Here is a 14,842-nt window from a genome sequence, read left to right as displayed (position 1 = left end):
AAAACACACAAACACGTGCGTCTCGTGTGGCCTTCCTCAGTCAGGGGCTGAGACCACTGCATCTGGTAAAAAAAAGTAGCTAAGTATCTGACGAGAAAGAATACCTGTGGGCACAAAACAGTTTAATCGGACTAGTCTGTGGGCTAGTTTTGTTTCAACAGACAAGAGAGAGGTTGCAGTGCCATGGGACCAGCATGACTAACCGGTTATATTAGGTTTGTGAGGTTACAGTGACATTCTGTGGTGAAGGCACGAATAGCCAACAGTATTACAAATTTAAGTTGTGTATAGGGTTAGATCGATTCTCGGCCTTTTGGCTAAGATCAAGTGTAGTATCTGTTCTTATCAGTTTAATATCCCCTATGGGGACATGATATTGAATTGATTTTTGGACAGGGAGCTGGATCAGGGGCTTGCCCCGTCCTCTCCATGCACCGACCTGGTATTGCAATATTTCCAGGAACGATGCAACTTCGCCTCTCGGCCTTCTGGCCTAAGATCAAACACATTGGCGCAAAGTGATCTTTGGCGTTAGAGTTGATCTGGAATGAAATTGGATTAAAAAAAAATTAAAAAATAGGGTTAGATCGAGGTTAGACGTCAGGAGGTGGCTCTTTTCCCAGAGAATAATCGACCTCTGGAACAAGCTGCCCTTTCATGTGGTGGATGCACACTCGCCGAGTTCCTTCAAACGAAAGCTGGGTGTTTCTGGCTGCGGCGGAGATCGCCTCTTACACTAGGTAGGCACTGCAGGGAATTCCTGGACTAGTAGTCTCCTGACTAGTAATCTCCTGACTAGTAATCTCCTGGACTAGTTTCAATCGCCTAGATTAGTCGGAGAGGAATTTCCCAGATTTTTTTGTCGAATTGGCCTAGGAATTTTATGTTTTTTGCCTCTCCCGGGAGATCCCATGGTTTCGGGGTGGGGCGGAGTGTATATGTCGTGATACACAAGGCATCGCAATTGTGTGGGACAGGTTCAATGGGCCAGAGGGTCTTTACCTGTCCGTCATTGTTCGTATGTAGTACGACTACTGTTAGTGCGTCCAAATCAAGGATTTTATGTATACACCAACGTACATACAGATGCCAACTGGTCAATCTTCCATGGCACTGAGAGGGCAGGGTATAAATGGACCAGGGCAAAAGGAAGTCTGTAACGCTGGAGATCAGTAGAAAACCGAGAGGGAAGGTAGAGTGGGGTTAAAGGCAGGAAGGGTGGAGGTCGACAAGGTTAGAGGCTGGGAAGGAAAGATCGATAGTGGAGTGCTATGCCTGGTTGGGGCAATAGGTATAGCAGGGTTGGAAGCCAGGAGAAAGAGTTAGAGGCCATGAGGGAGGGAGAAGGCAGGACAAGCCACAATGAGCACGGTGTAGCAAAGATGCAACGATGAGCAAGGTTGGGAGAGGTTGTGAAGACTATCTGCGGCAGCCATAAAGGAGGACTGGGCACAATGGTGGATAAGCGAAGGGGGAGCAGAACACTGAGCTGGGAAGAGAGGAGGGAACGGGAACCAGTGAGTTTAAAAGAAAAGGCGGATAAACATCTGAGTACAGAACTATGGGCACAGAGCAGTTTAGTCGCACTTGTCTTGCATTCCTCCACCAAAGAGCTAGAACAGATATGATGGGCTGAATGGCCTCCTTCTGTGCTGTAAATGTCTGTGGGACTATGCCCCTTTTCACCAGTCTCCTGATTAAAGACACAAAAAATCTGCAAAGGGATAAAGACAGGCTAAGTGAGTGGCAGATGGAGTATAATGTGGGAAAATGTGAGGTTATCCACTTTGGCAGAAATAACAGAAAAGCAAATTATAATTTAAATGGAGAAAAATGTCAAAGTGCTACAGTACAGAGGGACCTGGGGGTCCTTGTGCATGAAACACAAACAGTTAGTATGCAGGTACAGCAAGTGATCAGGAAGGCAAATGAAATGTTGGCCTTTATTGCAAGGGGGATGCAGTATAAAAACAGAGAATTCCTGCTACAACTGTACAGGGTATTGGTGAGACCACACCTAGAGTATTGTGTGCAGTTTTGGTCTCCGTATTTAAGGAAGGATATACTTGCATTGGAGGTTGTTCAGAGAAGGTTCACTAGGTTGATTCCGGAGATGAGGGGGTTGACTTATGAGGATAGGTTGAGTAGGTTGGACCTATACACATTGGAGTTCAGAAGAATGAGAGGTGATCTTATTGAAACTTATAAGATAATGAGGGAGCTCGACAAGGTGGATGCAGAGAGGATATTTTCACTCATCGGGGAAATTAAAACTAGGGGCATAGTCTCAGAATAAGGGATTGCCCATTTAAAACTGAGATGAGGAGGAATTTCTTCTCTCAGAGGGTTGTAAATCTGTGGAATTCTCTGCCCCAGAGAGCTGTGGAGGCTGGGTCATTGAATATATTTAAGGTGGAGATAGACAGATTTTTGAGCAATAAAGGAATAAAGGGTTATGGGGAGCAGGTGGGGAAGTGGAGCTGAGTCCATGATCAGATCAGCCATGATCTTATTGAATGGCAGAGCAGGCTCGAGGGGCCTTATGGCTTACTCCTGCTCCTATTTCTTATGTTCTTAGAATGGCAACAGAGGTCTACACCAGAATACACCATAGCTGACCTTCTGCCACAGGTCTGAACGTACAAGTAGCCCACGCTACAGGAGACAGTAGTAACGACCTAAAGGGGTTAAATAGAGGCAAACAGATATAAACAAAAAATTATCAGACACATATCGCTGAGAAAAGTTTTTATTCAAATAGCTTAACAATTTGTAATGGGTCAAACCAACAGGAACCGAAGGTTTTAGTCTATAGTGATCTGGTACAAAAGGATGTAACATTTCTTTACACGTTCAGAAAAGTATAAGTAGGCCAATATCATCACCTTCATCTCTTGCCCAGCATAAAAACAACTTTACAAACTCCTGCCACTTATGCAAGTGCTTACAGGTCAAAAGTCACCCAGGATTTCACAGCTTATTAAAAAAAATGATGAAAAATGTACACATTACCGATCACAATTTAAACAAACAAGAGACAGTAAAGCTGGGACCAAGGGGCTTTCTTTAATCCTGGACTTCATTTTCATGACAGCTATTATCTCTTCGTCAGCACCCTATCTAAAGTGTGATCAGAATTATGACTGAGGGCAGCCTTGTCCTTGGGTTCAAAGTGCAAGACCTGGTAAAGTTCCAACACGTTGACTGTGTGAAAGGAGAACATGCCTTCTCTCCACCCCCACTGCTATGGGAAATGCTAAACCTAAGGGCAGGACTGAAACATAACCTAAACCTGTGCACCCATCACCCTCAATGAGGCCTGAAACACTGCCGTACCTGGGCGCCCGCCACGCTACAGCATATTCAGAAACATAGCTACACCCAGCCACTCACCACCTTTCAGCGAGGGCAACATCACGGGTCAAAGGGTTAAAAATGACCCTCCAATCAGAGAGCAGTTTAGTAGACAGCACTGTACTACCGTAGCAGTAACCATGTGCAGTTAGTGGAAAGCACTGTACTTGTGTAAACCATAATGTATCTTGCTGATTTAGAAGCACAATTCTTGCCCAACAGTATTAAGCAGGGCTTTACCAGACAGTACACTGTGCTGACAGTAACCAATGGTTGCAGGTGTAGGAGGCAGTCATGTTAAGTGTGAATGCCAGATGGTTATAGGTTTTCTACCAATACGTAAACACACTAGCTTCTATCACTAACGCAGACACAACTGAACTGAAAAATTAGACTGAAGTGTCTAGCACTGGACACAATTGCACATGAATTGCTGAGTGTACTGTATTTTAATCTGCTCTGTTGCCCACCAATCTTACTGAAACTCACTATACTGACGGGATCCACCCTGGTAGATATTTGGCAGTGCCATACCCAGCATAAACAAAATGATCAATTCTGGCAATTAAGAAAATGCAGTGTGACTTCAGAGGGAAAAGGTAGTTTGGCAGTTGAAGTTATTCAGTTGTCTTGCAATGGTCGAGCCAACTGTTAATGTTGCTCCAAGTTCTCTCACTCCTTGCTCTGGACATTGGATAATCTCGGCTCATCCAATTCATTAATCTGCTTCCTACAGATAAACGGGGGAAATGTGGGCCCTGTAGCACTAGAATGCTTTCACCTGCATGTCTCATTGACAAAAGGCTGTGAAATAAGGAATAAATCTCAGACTGTAAGACACAGAAGCATATAAACTACACCACATACTTAATCTGCGTTCTAATAGTTCTCTTCCAACACCTAAAAGCTATACACCTTAATTTGTTTAAAAAGAGAAAGTACTATTTATCTTCACACTGAGACTCACTCTCAACATTTCCTAACACGACACAAAGATGTCATCCTGGGGGCTATCAATCTAAACCAACACATCCTGACAACACTTGCTGACGAGACTGTGGGCACAGCGACTAGCGTGCTGAAGGTAATTCGATACGCTGAACAGGACACGAGGTGCTACCGCTCACTGTGGCCCCAGATAGATCAGTCTGACTGGCAACATGCTGAACAGAGGCTGGGAATACCCTCCCGTCCAGAAAATGGGACCTGTCTTTGTCAAAAACATCCGAGTACATTTAAGGGACGACAGCAAATACAATCATGACAGCGCCCACATCAAACGATACAATGAATCTGAGAGTTCATTCGAAGCTGCACAATTAACGTGTTTACACGCGGGGGCGTCACATCTGATCCCAAACTATAAAGGCTAGCGCCAATTAAGTCATCGACAATCAATCAAAGAAAAACACAAGAAAGGGTGTAGAGGGAATCTCGTCGCTGCCACCATGTGCGGAGAGAAGCTGCTCCACACCGTTTCCCATCTCCCGCGACACAGGAAAAGCTCCAGTAATAACACGGCTCAGGTGTGGGATGTGCAGAAGGTTTGAAAATTCCAACCTGGCTCCACGCTGGCCGACTGATTTGATGGGGCACCGCCACTGTCGGAACGTTTGAAACCCACGTGCCGATATTTTCTCTTCGGGTTTTTTCCCTGCCTTCCTTCAAGCAGACTCAGAGGAAACAGCGCAACAGAGCTTCGGCACAGAAACAGAATTCTGAAGAATGTTAATTTGCCGGCTCCCTCCGCAGCTGCCGGCTGACTCTGTGGTCCCAGCATTCTCTGATTTTGTTTTACAGAAAGAATGGTGTCCAATTTCAGGAAAATTAACAGAAGCAGGCGAGCCGCTGGTCCCAAACTTTGTTCCTCAGCATAGGGACAGGAACCTTCTGCACAGCTCAACAACACAACACTGTACAGTCAGCACTATATAACCCAACACACCATCCATTCCGTCACTTAGTGTACCTGGTTCAGTTAGTGACATGTTAACAACTGGACAGACACTCCCTCCGTTCCCTTCTCAGCTTGAAATCATTTACTTTTCCCATTTCTCTTGTAATCAGATGCTTTTTAATTATTCTTTCAATGAATGAATTTGTTTTTTGTTGCCCTGATCTCCAATCACAACCTGCATGACAGGAAACAGGACAAAATGGCTGTTGGAGTTGTGCAGTGTGCTAGCACTCCCAAGACACCATGCTGCGGACTGACCGGATACAGTTCAGCATCCACAATCCTCCATGTAGCGAGTTCCGGATCTCAGCCTAGCAGTGCCAGGGAGACGGTGAGTGGCAGCCATTTTGGATTACCCTGAACCGTTCTCACACACCTCGGAGCTGCCGGGTCAACAGCGACATTGACGGAGGCCTGGGGTCAGGGATCTGTCCTCTCAGCCTAAGAATGGTGCATGGCATGGAGCATCTAAACAGACGGGAGAAATAAAAAATTACAAAAGAAAAAACTGACCATGAACTAATCACGCCTTTCAATTCGTAGCTCAGCATTTCGGCAAGTTCTGGAATTCCTGAAAATCCCATCAAATCCCAGAACTTCCATACCTGCCGGGGTGGTGGGCGGGAGCGAAGTAGCACAGGTCCCACTGGAAGGGTGGGAGCCTTCCATCGTGACAAATCTAGAGCCCAAATTTGTTTTCCGGGCAGAACAAAGTGACTGCCGGAACGGTCTGCTTGGCAGACAATGTTCCGCCGCACAGTGTGTTTCCAGCTGTTTTACAAACCTGCCGGAAATTTAAGAAGCAAGTTATTAATTCCAGGTTTTTCCAATGTTTGACAATGGGGAGAAAAAAAAAAAAATTTCAATTCAAATAAACTGCACAACGCAAAAATCAACCTGTGCAATGCAATAAAAACCAATTCATCACCACTTCACATTTACAGTGTCGCACATCACCACAGAACAGAAATATCAGTTGATAGCAGGGCAAAAATAAGTGCATTAAATCAGAACTGCAGGCAGACTAAAACCAAACCCCACTCCGACTGTTATAAACTTGGCCTGGTCCCACTGGAAGCTGCAGCATACTGGATAGAGTATTCCCTGATTCAAGCCTACTTTATTGGGTTAAATGCAGTCAGGAAAACACAGAGGGCCTTTTAACTTTAAACTCTCGGAGAAGAAAATCTTTATATTTTAGATCTTCATGAGGGAAGGAGCGTTGGATCTGATAGCCCCTTTGGACCATGCAGTTTAAGCAGGAGCTTGTGGCCCCTTATTAGCTGTTACAAAGAGGTGGGGATATAAGATTGGTGCTTTCACATTTTGAAAAAAAAATTCAAATCCATTATTAATATAGCAATGTTATTTGTTTTCCCATGACTGGTTATATCATTAATGCGCATTCGATAAAAATTGGAGTTTTGTATATACAAAAAATATCAATTCTAACAGTTTTTATAACTTCGTGCAGCCACTAGTTTAACATCTGTAGTGGGGAAAATGCTTGAAGCTATCATTAAGGAAGAAATAGCGGGTCATCTAGATAGGAATAGTGCAATCAAGCAGACGCAACATGGATTCATGAAGGGGAAATCATGTTTAACTAATTTACTGGAATTCTTTGAGGATATAACGAGCATGGTGGATAGAGGTGTACCGATGGATGTGGTATATTTAGATTTCCAAAAGGCATTCAATAAGGTGTCACACAAAAGGTTACTGGAGGATAAAGGTACGCGGAGTCAGAGGAAATGTATTAGCATGGATAGAGAATTGGCTAGCTAACAGAAAGCAGAGAGTCGGGATAAATAGGTCCTTTTCGGGTTGGAAATCGGTGGTTAGTGGTGTGCCACAGAGATCGGTGCTGGGACCACAACTGTTTACAATATACATCGATGACCTGGAAGAGGGGACGGAGTGTAGTGTAACAAAATTTGAAGATGACACAAAGATTAGTGGGAAAGCGGGTTATGTAGAGGACACAGAGAGGCTGCAAAGAGATTTGGATAGGTTAAGCGAATGGACTAAGGTTTGGCAGATGGAATACAATGTTGGAAAATGTGAGGTCATCCACCTTGGGAAAAAAAACAGTAAAAGGGAATATTATTTGAATGGGGAGAAATTACGTCATGCTGAGGTGCAGAGGGACCTGGGGGTCCTTGTGCATGAATCCCAAAAAGTTAGTTTGCAGGTGCAGCAGGTAATCAGGAAGGCAAATGGAATGTTGGCCTTCATTGCGAGAGGGATGGAGTACAAAAGCAGGGAGGTCCTGCTGCAACTGTATAGGGTATTGGTGAGGCCGCACCTGGAGTACTGCGTGCAGTTTTGGTCACCTTACTAAAGGAAGGATATACTAGCTTTGGAGGGGGTACAGAGACGATTCACTAGGTTGATTCCGGAGATGAGGGGGTTACCTTATGATGATAGATTGAGTAGACTGGGTCTTTACTCGTTGGAGTTCAGAAGGATGAGGGGTGATCTTATAGAAACATTTAAAATAATGAAAGGAATAGACAAGATAGAGGCACAGAGGTTGTTTCCACTGGTCGGGGAGACTAGAACTAGGGGGCACAGCCTCAAAATACGGGGGAGCCAATTTAAAACCGAGTTGAGAAGGAATTTCTTCTCCCAGAGGGTTGTGAATCTGTGGAATTCTCTGCCCAAGGAAGCAGTTGAGGCTAGCTCATTAAATGTATTCAAATCACAGATAGATAGATTTTTGGGAATTAAGGGTTATGGGGAGCGGGCGGGTAAGTGGAGCTGAGTCCACGGCCAGATCAGCCATGATCTTGTTGAATGGCGGAGCAGGCTCGATGGGCTAGATGGCCTACTCCTGTTCCTAATTCTTATGTTCTTATGTTCTTAAAAGATTTTTTTTTAATTTTTTATAAAAGTTTCTGCATCTGAAAGTGCCAAGTGCACAGTCAGTGCCACTGCCAGCCTGTAAAGGTGTATGTGGTATCTGGGAAAGTGGAAGGAATGATAAAAGCCAAAACAAATCTGAACTATAAACAGAGAATGCTGCAAACACTCAGCTGGTCAGGCAGCATCTGTGGGGAGAGAAACAGAGTTAACGTTTCAGGTCGGTGACCTTTTGTCACCTTTCTCTCTCCACAGATGCTGCCTTAACCTGCTGAGTGTTCCCAGCATTTTCGATTGAGAAAAGCCCATTTATTCAGCCCCTTGAGCTCAGCTCCATTCAGGGCTGGACAGTTAAGCGAAGCTCCCCTTTTAAACAGCTGGCAGAGATCCCTGAATGAGCTCTCGTGAAACCATCAGGGAGGCTGCAATGCTCCTGCTAAAGAGGCCAACATGCCATCGACAGAGTGACTGGGTTGCCCATTTTCCTTCTAATTTTCTCCCTTTTCTCTCAATAGCACTGACTTTTGCAGAGGTGCAGTTCCACGGACATTGGGCCCCCGTCTGATTCTTCAGCCAAGTGGGATTCTTCACGTGGGAGCCTGGCTAGTGACTTCCAGCGCGCTGTTCAACCACAAGCCTACATCTCATGCAATATTCACCCACATGCACTTTCCAGCAGGAGCCACTAGATAGCAATCAGGAGCAGGAACCCTGCCTGCTCACCGCCTCCTTAGCCCACAGAAGCAGAGGCGAAGTCAGTATAGACTGGGGTCTGAACCTCGGCCTGGTGATCCTCTGTACGGTTCAGCGCCACATTTACCCTCTAATAGGCTGCAGTTTCATTTAAAAAAAAAAGCTAATACACTTATTTTTTGCCCTGGGATCACTGTTCAAGAAGCATTTTGTTCACGACTGAATACCTGTTTGTGCCACGGGAGGGTTAAACCTCCGAGTGCGTCAGTCCCTGCAATTGTTAAATTGTTATGAAAGCTCCCAGTACCGTTACTGAGACGTAGGGTTATCAGACTTGCTCTCCTGGCTCGATGGCGGTTTACTGTTCCAAGGACTGCTATTCCCCAAGGCTGGCAAGTTACGGAAGTCGTCCTCCTCATCGATACCATTGGCTGCATCATACTGGCCGTTCTCTAACCGCGTGATTAGGCGCTCATCCTCGTCACCGAACTCCCCACCCATTAGTGCTGGCTCACCCACAACCATAACATCCTACAATGAGTAGGTCGCATCGATTAAACCACAGCAAAGACAGCAGAAAAGAATTCTTTTTTTTCCCGTTTCCTCACACTTCAACTCAGCACCGGTTAATGCATTTTCCTTGAATATAACCCAGTGATTCTGTGCGTCTGGCTGGAATGGGAGCAGCAGGGCCAGAATTTCTGCCCCAGTTCGGTTCTCGTGCTACAGGGACCAATTGAAGATCCCCCAAAATATTTGTGTAGCTGGACTGGTTTTAGTTCAGTTGAATGTCTAAAATTAGTAGCTTGCAGTATTTAAATGTACCAATCAGCTATTCCATAGTGTTTTCAGTGCCTGAGTTAACTAACCCTGTAAAGGGCTTACGACGGTTTAATTTGTACCAACTGCAATTTAAATTTACCTCTACCCTCGTGTGGTTTGAAGGGAAAGTACTGTGAGGAGTTATCCTGTGGTCGGCCAAGCAGCTCGAGCAGATGATCAGCAGACCCTTGGCAGAAGGTCATAGTCTACATCACAGGTGTGAGCGACAATCGCACTCTCCTCTCCACAGACAGGCTTACAACGGGGCTGTGAATAGAGTAATTCACGCTGACAACAGCTCTGCTAGGGAGGAAGGGCAAATCATTTTCCAATCATATACCCCACGTGCTTTGCTGACAGAGTCAGCATGGCACTGAGCTTGAGCAATGGGAAACCCGACAGGAGAAGAAATTCAAAGAATATGGCGTGAAATGTAAAAATGATTCTGCCAGTGGCCAGTGTAATAAACTGCCAACGTTTCCATCTCTTTGTCAATGTCCTTAACTTTGCATTCATACTGGTGAAGTGACAACGTTATACCGTCAGAGGCACTCAGACATTTAGGAACTGGTTTACGGAGAGGAGAACTTGGTTTTTGAAGTTAAAACCCAGTTTACAAAATGAATGAATATTCACAGCAGGTAAGAGTGGGAGGCAGACACGATTGCAATCCACACTGCCTGCGATAGGCCTGAGCATACGGTGGGCGAGATTACAGGCCATGCCATCTACAGGCAGCAAGATCGTGAGTTGGACACAGGCCTGCTCTGCACTGGCCACAACTGCAAAAGTGGCCATGATTCCTGTCCACGCAGCCTACTGTAGGCAAGAGTATGCAGTGGGTATAATTTCTGTCTATCCCGTCTATGGCAAGATTGGGTAGTGGGACAAGGTCCCTCTTGCTGCTGCCTATAAGCAGACAAGAGCTCAGAGTGGGCACAATTGCTGTCCGTATCACCTGCAGCAGACAAGAACGTGCGATGGGCATGATTTTGGTCCATTCCCTCGACACCAGCTGCATTGCCCCTCAGCGCTTACAAATGGGGAGGCATCTGGTGATTTTTACCCTTACAGAGACCAAGAGGTGGCCCTAGCGTCCTCTTTTGTTCCTTTGGTAACTGAATCTTAGTGCATATGCTGGGCTTTACCACCATAAGGTGGAATGGACAACAATGCTCCACAACCACTTGTCAGATCCAATTGTGACTTCCATGCTGTGGCAGATACTGAGTAGTGCAGTGTTTTGCCAAGGTATAAGGTAGCTCAGGCACATTGCTCCCCAAACTTAAAAACTATTTGCTGACGGGGGCAATATATTGGCTTTAAGCAACTGGGATCCCAAGTTTCTCGCGCTAACACTCCTTGGTTAAACCAAAATATCTTCCTTCCCCATTCAATTGAACATTTAAAAAAGGATATGGCCCAAAAGATGATGCTGTCGTTGTCATTTGCTCAGCAGAGTTAGTATTCTGTTTTGCAAATTCTCCCCAGTCAATTACACAGGCTAATTTCAGGGAGTCAGACCCAGATTACTCTTGTTTGAGGACCTGCAGCTCTTCAACATAGAAGAGGACTGCTGTTATTCAAATGCCTTTTCTAATAAGGACCGGCTCAGATCTGTAAATGGATCCTAACTGCAGCCAAGCTTTCTTTCCTACTGATTATTAGTACCCCACATTTACTGCAGTTGCTGATCTGTATCACTGTGTGTTGCTATAACCCTTTCGGTCCATCAATATTTCTGATTGACCCTTCCTTGTTGAGGACAGGATAAAAGTTTCAAATCTCTCAACAAAACTACCCATCAGATATTACGACTCAATTTGGGATGCTGGTATACACAAAGTGGCCCCGATCAACAGGCGAAACTTGAATAAACTTGCCAAATGATGGACAACTCCTCGCCCCACACTGCAGCAACTTTTTCTGGATGTCTGTTTAGGGTGTGGTGGGGAGGGGGGGGCGGGGGCAGGCTTGTGAGGTTAGCATCTTACGCCCATCATAGCAACGTGCTGGTAATTTCTCTCCAACTTGGCCATCTTCTTTACTCTCAATACTGTTCATTGTGCATTTGTTATGTTAATTTGTGGAGGGGTGGGGGGAACTGTCTTCTTTGGGTGGGCGGTGTCTGTGATCTGACATTATCCCGATCTGACAGCGCTCTTCTATAAACCTCAAACTCTGCTTCCTTTGGGTAAGGTAATGCGAGGGATTGGTTTGTACTCCTGTAGCTGGTTTTCCTCTGGGGGAGGGTTGTGCAGCTACCTATGCTCACAGGGGCGGAAGTTTCTCCTGATTATACTATTTAAAGTTGACAGGTATAAAGCTCAACGGCTGTAAAAAGCCACACTGTACATAATGTTTGATGATTGTCCATTGTGAAGTAAAAAGTTTTTTTAAAAAGTCAAAGCTTTACTGTTTAAAAACTGCACTAATTACTAGTCCAAATATGACTTAAAAACTATATGGCCTGAATCTTGTACAAAATTTATAGAGTACAAGGTTTCTTTCCTTGCCCTAATTACTAACATCTTTTGAAACACTACATAACCTGAGCTAGTACAGTTTATTGTTGAAATCCGACAAGACACGATCTGATGTTAGAATAACCCAGGCCTCAAAATTACTACTGAACAACCAATTATAACATTTTGCAATTTTAAAGGGGTTTATTACAAAAGAAAAGAACATTAAGCATTAAAAGTCTGATCTTCAAAGTGCAGAGTTAAAAGTTGGTGGGTTTTTCAGGCCGCTTACATTGTTCTTCAAAATCTTTCTGTCCCATTACCAAACCAGGCAGGGATAGAATCAAAGGCTGGTTTGATTCAAGGAATTTAACTCATCAGATTAGATTCTGGAAAATCCTAATAGTATTAATATGTTGTTTCTTTTAACCACGTTTAAGCCCCTCGATATCTAAGACACGGAGGATTAGACGAAAACCAATCTTCTGAGTTTTCAAAGCAGTCCGCCTCCTCCCCAGCTGCCGAGACCCACTTATTGTCTAATAACGTTCTACTTTGGCCTAGACAGGGTGTGGGGGCAGGGTTACAATCCCAAACCCTTTTAGCCCAGCAAGTTACTCTCAGGTTGAACCTGCAAGAGAAGAGGGCACTCTTAATCAAAAGTTCGTCTTGCCAAACTCATTCTCCACTTACTCGCCACATGCAAATCTTCAGCAGAGGTTTTGTTTTTGGAATTTTTTTAAGAATTTTTTTTTTTTTTAAATGTCATATCAGATCTAACAAAAAAAAATGCAGAAACCTGCTGTGTTCTTTAGCAGAGCCTCGGTGTAATCAGCTACCTTTCCTAAGCATGACCACATCTCCATCAATTCAAAAGCATTGTGGCCAACACTCCACAGGATGCAGAACCAATATAGAGGGGCCTTATTCAATACAACTTGGTCTCCAATGCACGGTACACTGAACAGTTACTCATTACTACCATATCAACCTCAGTACCAAAGAGTAAGCATTAATTACTCAAGACTGAGCTGCAGTGTGCTACTGATCCAGAGTGGAGGCAGCAACATTACCATTACTTCAAGAACTAATTCTTTCTCAGGAAAGGCCAACATTGATCAAATCACGATTTATTGGGAGTCAAATTTATCGAAGCTTTCTATAGTGCCTTTCACGGCCACCGGGCACCCCAAATCGCTTTACAGCCAATGAAGTACTTTTGGAGTGTAGTCACTGTTGTAATGTGGGAAACGCGGCAGCCAATTTGCGCACAGCAAGCTCCCACACACAGCAATGTGATAATGACCAGATATTCTGTGTTTTAGTGATGTTGATTGAGAGATAAATATTGGCCAGGGAACCTGGAATAACTCCCCTGCTCTTTAAAATAGTGCCACGGGATCTTTTACTTCCACCTGAGAGAGCAGATCTCAAGTTTAACATCTCTTCGGAAAGACAGCCGCTCCGACAGTGTAGTGCTCCCTCGCACTGCACTGGAGTGTCAGCCTAGATTTTAGTTCCAAGCGTGTTCTTTTCTCATCAGGTTTTGGAAGAGGGAGTGGGCGGAAATTCTTCTCCCATCTGACGTGGAAAGTTGCCATCTTAATCCATACCAGTGACCAGTCAACGATGCATTAACCTCACTGCAAGCTGAGTGTTTGAGCAGCATGGCCACCCAGATCAGACTCTGGGACTCACTAACTTGCCTCCAAGCTGAGCTTCCACCAATGAGACCGCAGCCACTGCTCATCACCCTCACACTGGCTCATTCCATCAAATTCATTCACAAAATGGGGCCCACAAACAATTCCAAACTTGAGTTAACACCTCCAACAACACCTCAAATACACCTGGATATAGAAATAAATCACCAACATGGGTCTGAGCTTCAAGACAGGAAAAAATATCACTGGGATAATCCAGATTTAAGAGGGAAACTGCGACTGAGGTTCAATATGGCAATATGAAGTGGTGGTTCAGCACTGCTTTAAGGGAAATCTCAGAGAGTACTTGAGATTTCAGTAATGCTGATGTGCGCATCATAACTCACGAATCTCAAGGGGTAAAGAACACAGCAGGTCAGTACTGCATTGAAAACAGACACCTCCACAAACCCTACTCCCCACACCCTAAAACAGTCAGGGTTAGAACCAGTCAAATCAACTGCATCACAGAGAGGAAAGCGTTAGAATGAAAGGTAAAGAGTGCTACAAGTGCTCATTGGCAGCCTCAGCAGGACAGCTTGACGTACTCAAAGATGACAACTACATCCAAAGCACATCCAGAGCACAGGAAGCCACTTGCTGAATATAATGGCCGTCAGGAAGCGTCTACAGGTGTCAAAAGTATTTTCTGGATAGTCTATTGGCCGGTTAGCTTCCCCATTCTTCCATCTGAAAATGGGAATGTAAGCAAAGAGCTCAAACGCAGCCCCACACATGAACCCAGCGGACCCGTTTACACAGCACTTGCACTATATTTACATCACTCGGGGAAAGTGGAGTTGAGGTCGATGATCAGCCATGATCTTACTGAATGGCGGAGCAGGCTCGAGGGGCCTGCGCCTACTTCTTATGTTCCTGCTTTTGAACTCAACTCCAAAAATGTTCAGTTTCGTTAGTTATTTTCCCAAGGGACTCGGTTGCTAAGTCAGGGCCAGATTTCTAAGGAAAAGGTTCAAGGTTAC

At 44.8% G+C, this 14,842-nt stretch overlaps 1 protein-coding gene and 1 pseudogene across 10 annotated transcripts in view; one reads left to right on the top strand and one right to left on the bottom strand.

Moving 5' to 3' along the window:
- Positions 1-297: 297 nt before the first annotated feature.
- On the top strand, positions 298-476 carry LOC139235230 (U2 spliceosomal RNA; annotated as a pseudogene).
- A 2,257-nt stretch (positions 477-2,733) lies between these two features.
- LOC139235112 (LIM domain-binding protein 1-like) overlaps positions 2,734-14,842 on the bottom strand; it is a 35,095-nt gene continuing 22,986 nt past the window's right edge. For 3 of the 10 annotated variants that reach the window (XM_070866284.1, XM_070866285.1, XM_070866286.1), the window contains one exon: positions 2,734-9,400. In XM_070866284.1, the coding sequence (XP_070722385.1) occupies positions 9,179-9,400 (222 nt within the window). In that variant the 3' untranslated portion in view covers positions 2,734-9,178. Of the gene's footprint in view, positions 12,788-14,842 lie in introns of all 10 variants that reach the window. The other 7 variants (XM_070866289.1, XM_070866293.1, XM_070866290.1 and 4 more) reach the window with 4 other exon arrangements.

This window comes from Pristiophorus japonicus, chromosome 22 (genome assembly GCF_044704955.1).
Source record: "Pristiophorus japonicus isolate sPriJap1 chromosome 22, sPriJap1.hap1, whole genome shotgun sequence".
Classification (NCBI taxonomy): Eukaryota; Metazoa; Chordata; class Chondrichthyes; family Pristiophoridae; genus Pristiophorus; species Pristiophorus japonicus.
Note: the sequence above shows the minus strand (reverse complement) of the source record. Positions and strands in the feature narration are given on the sequence as shown.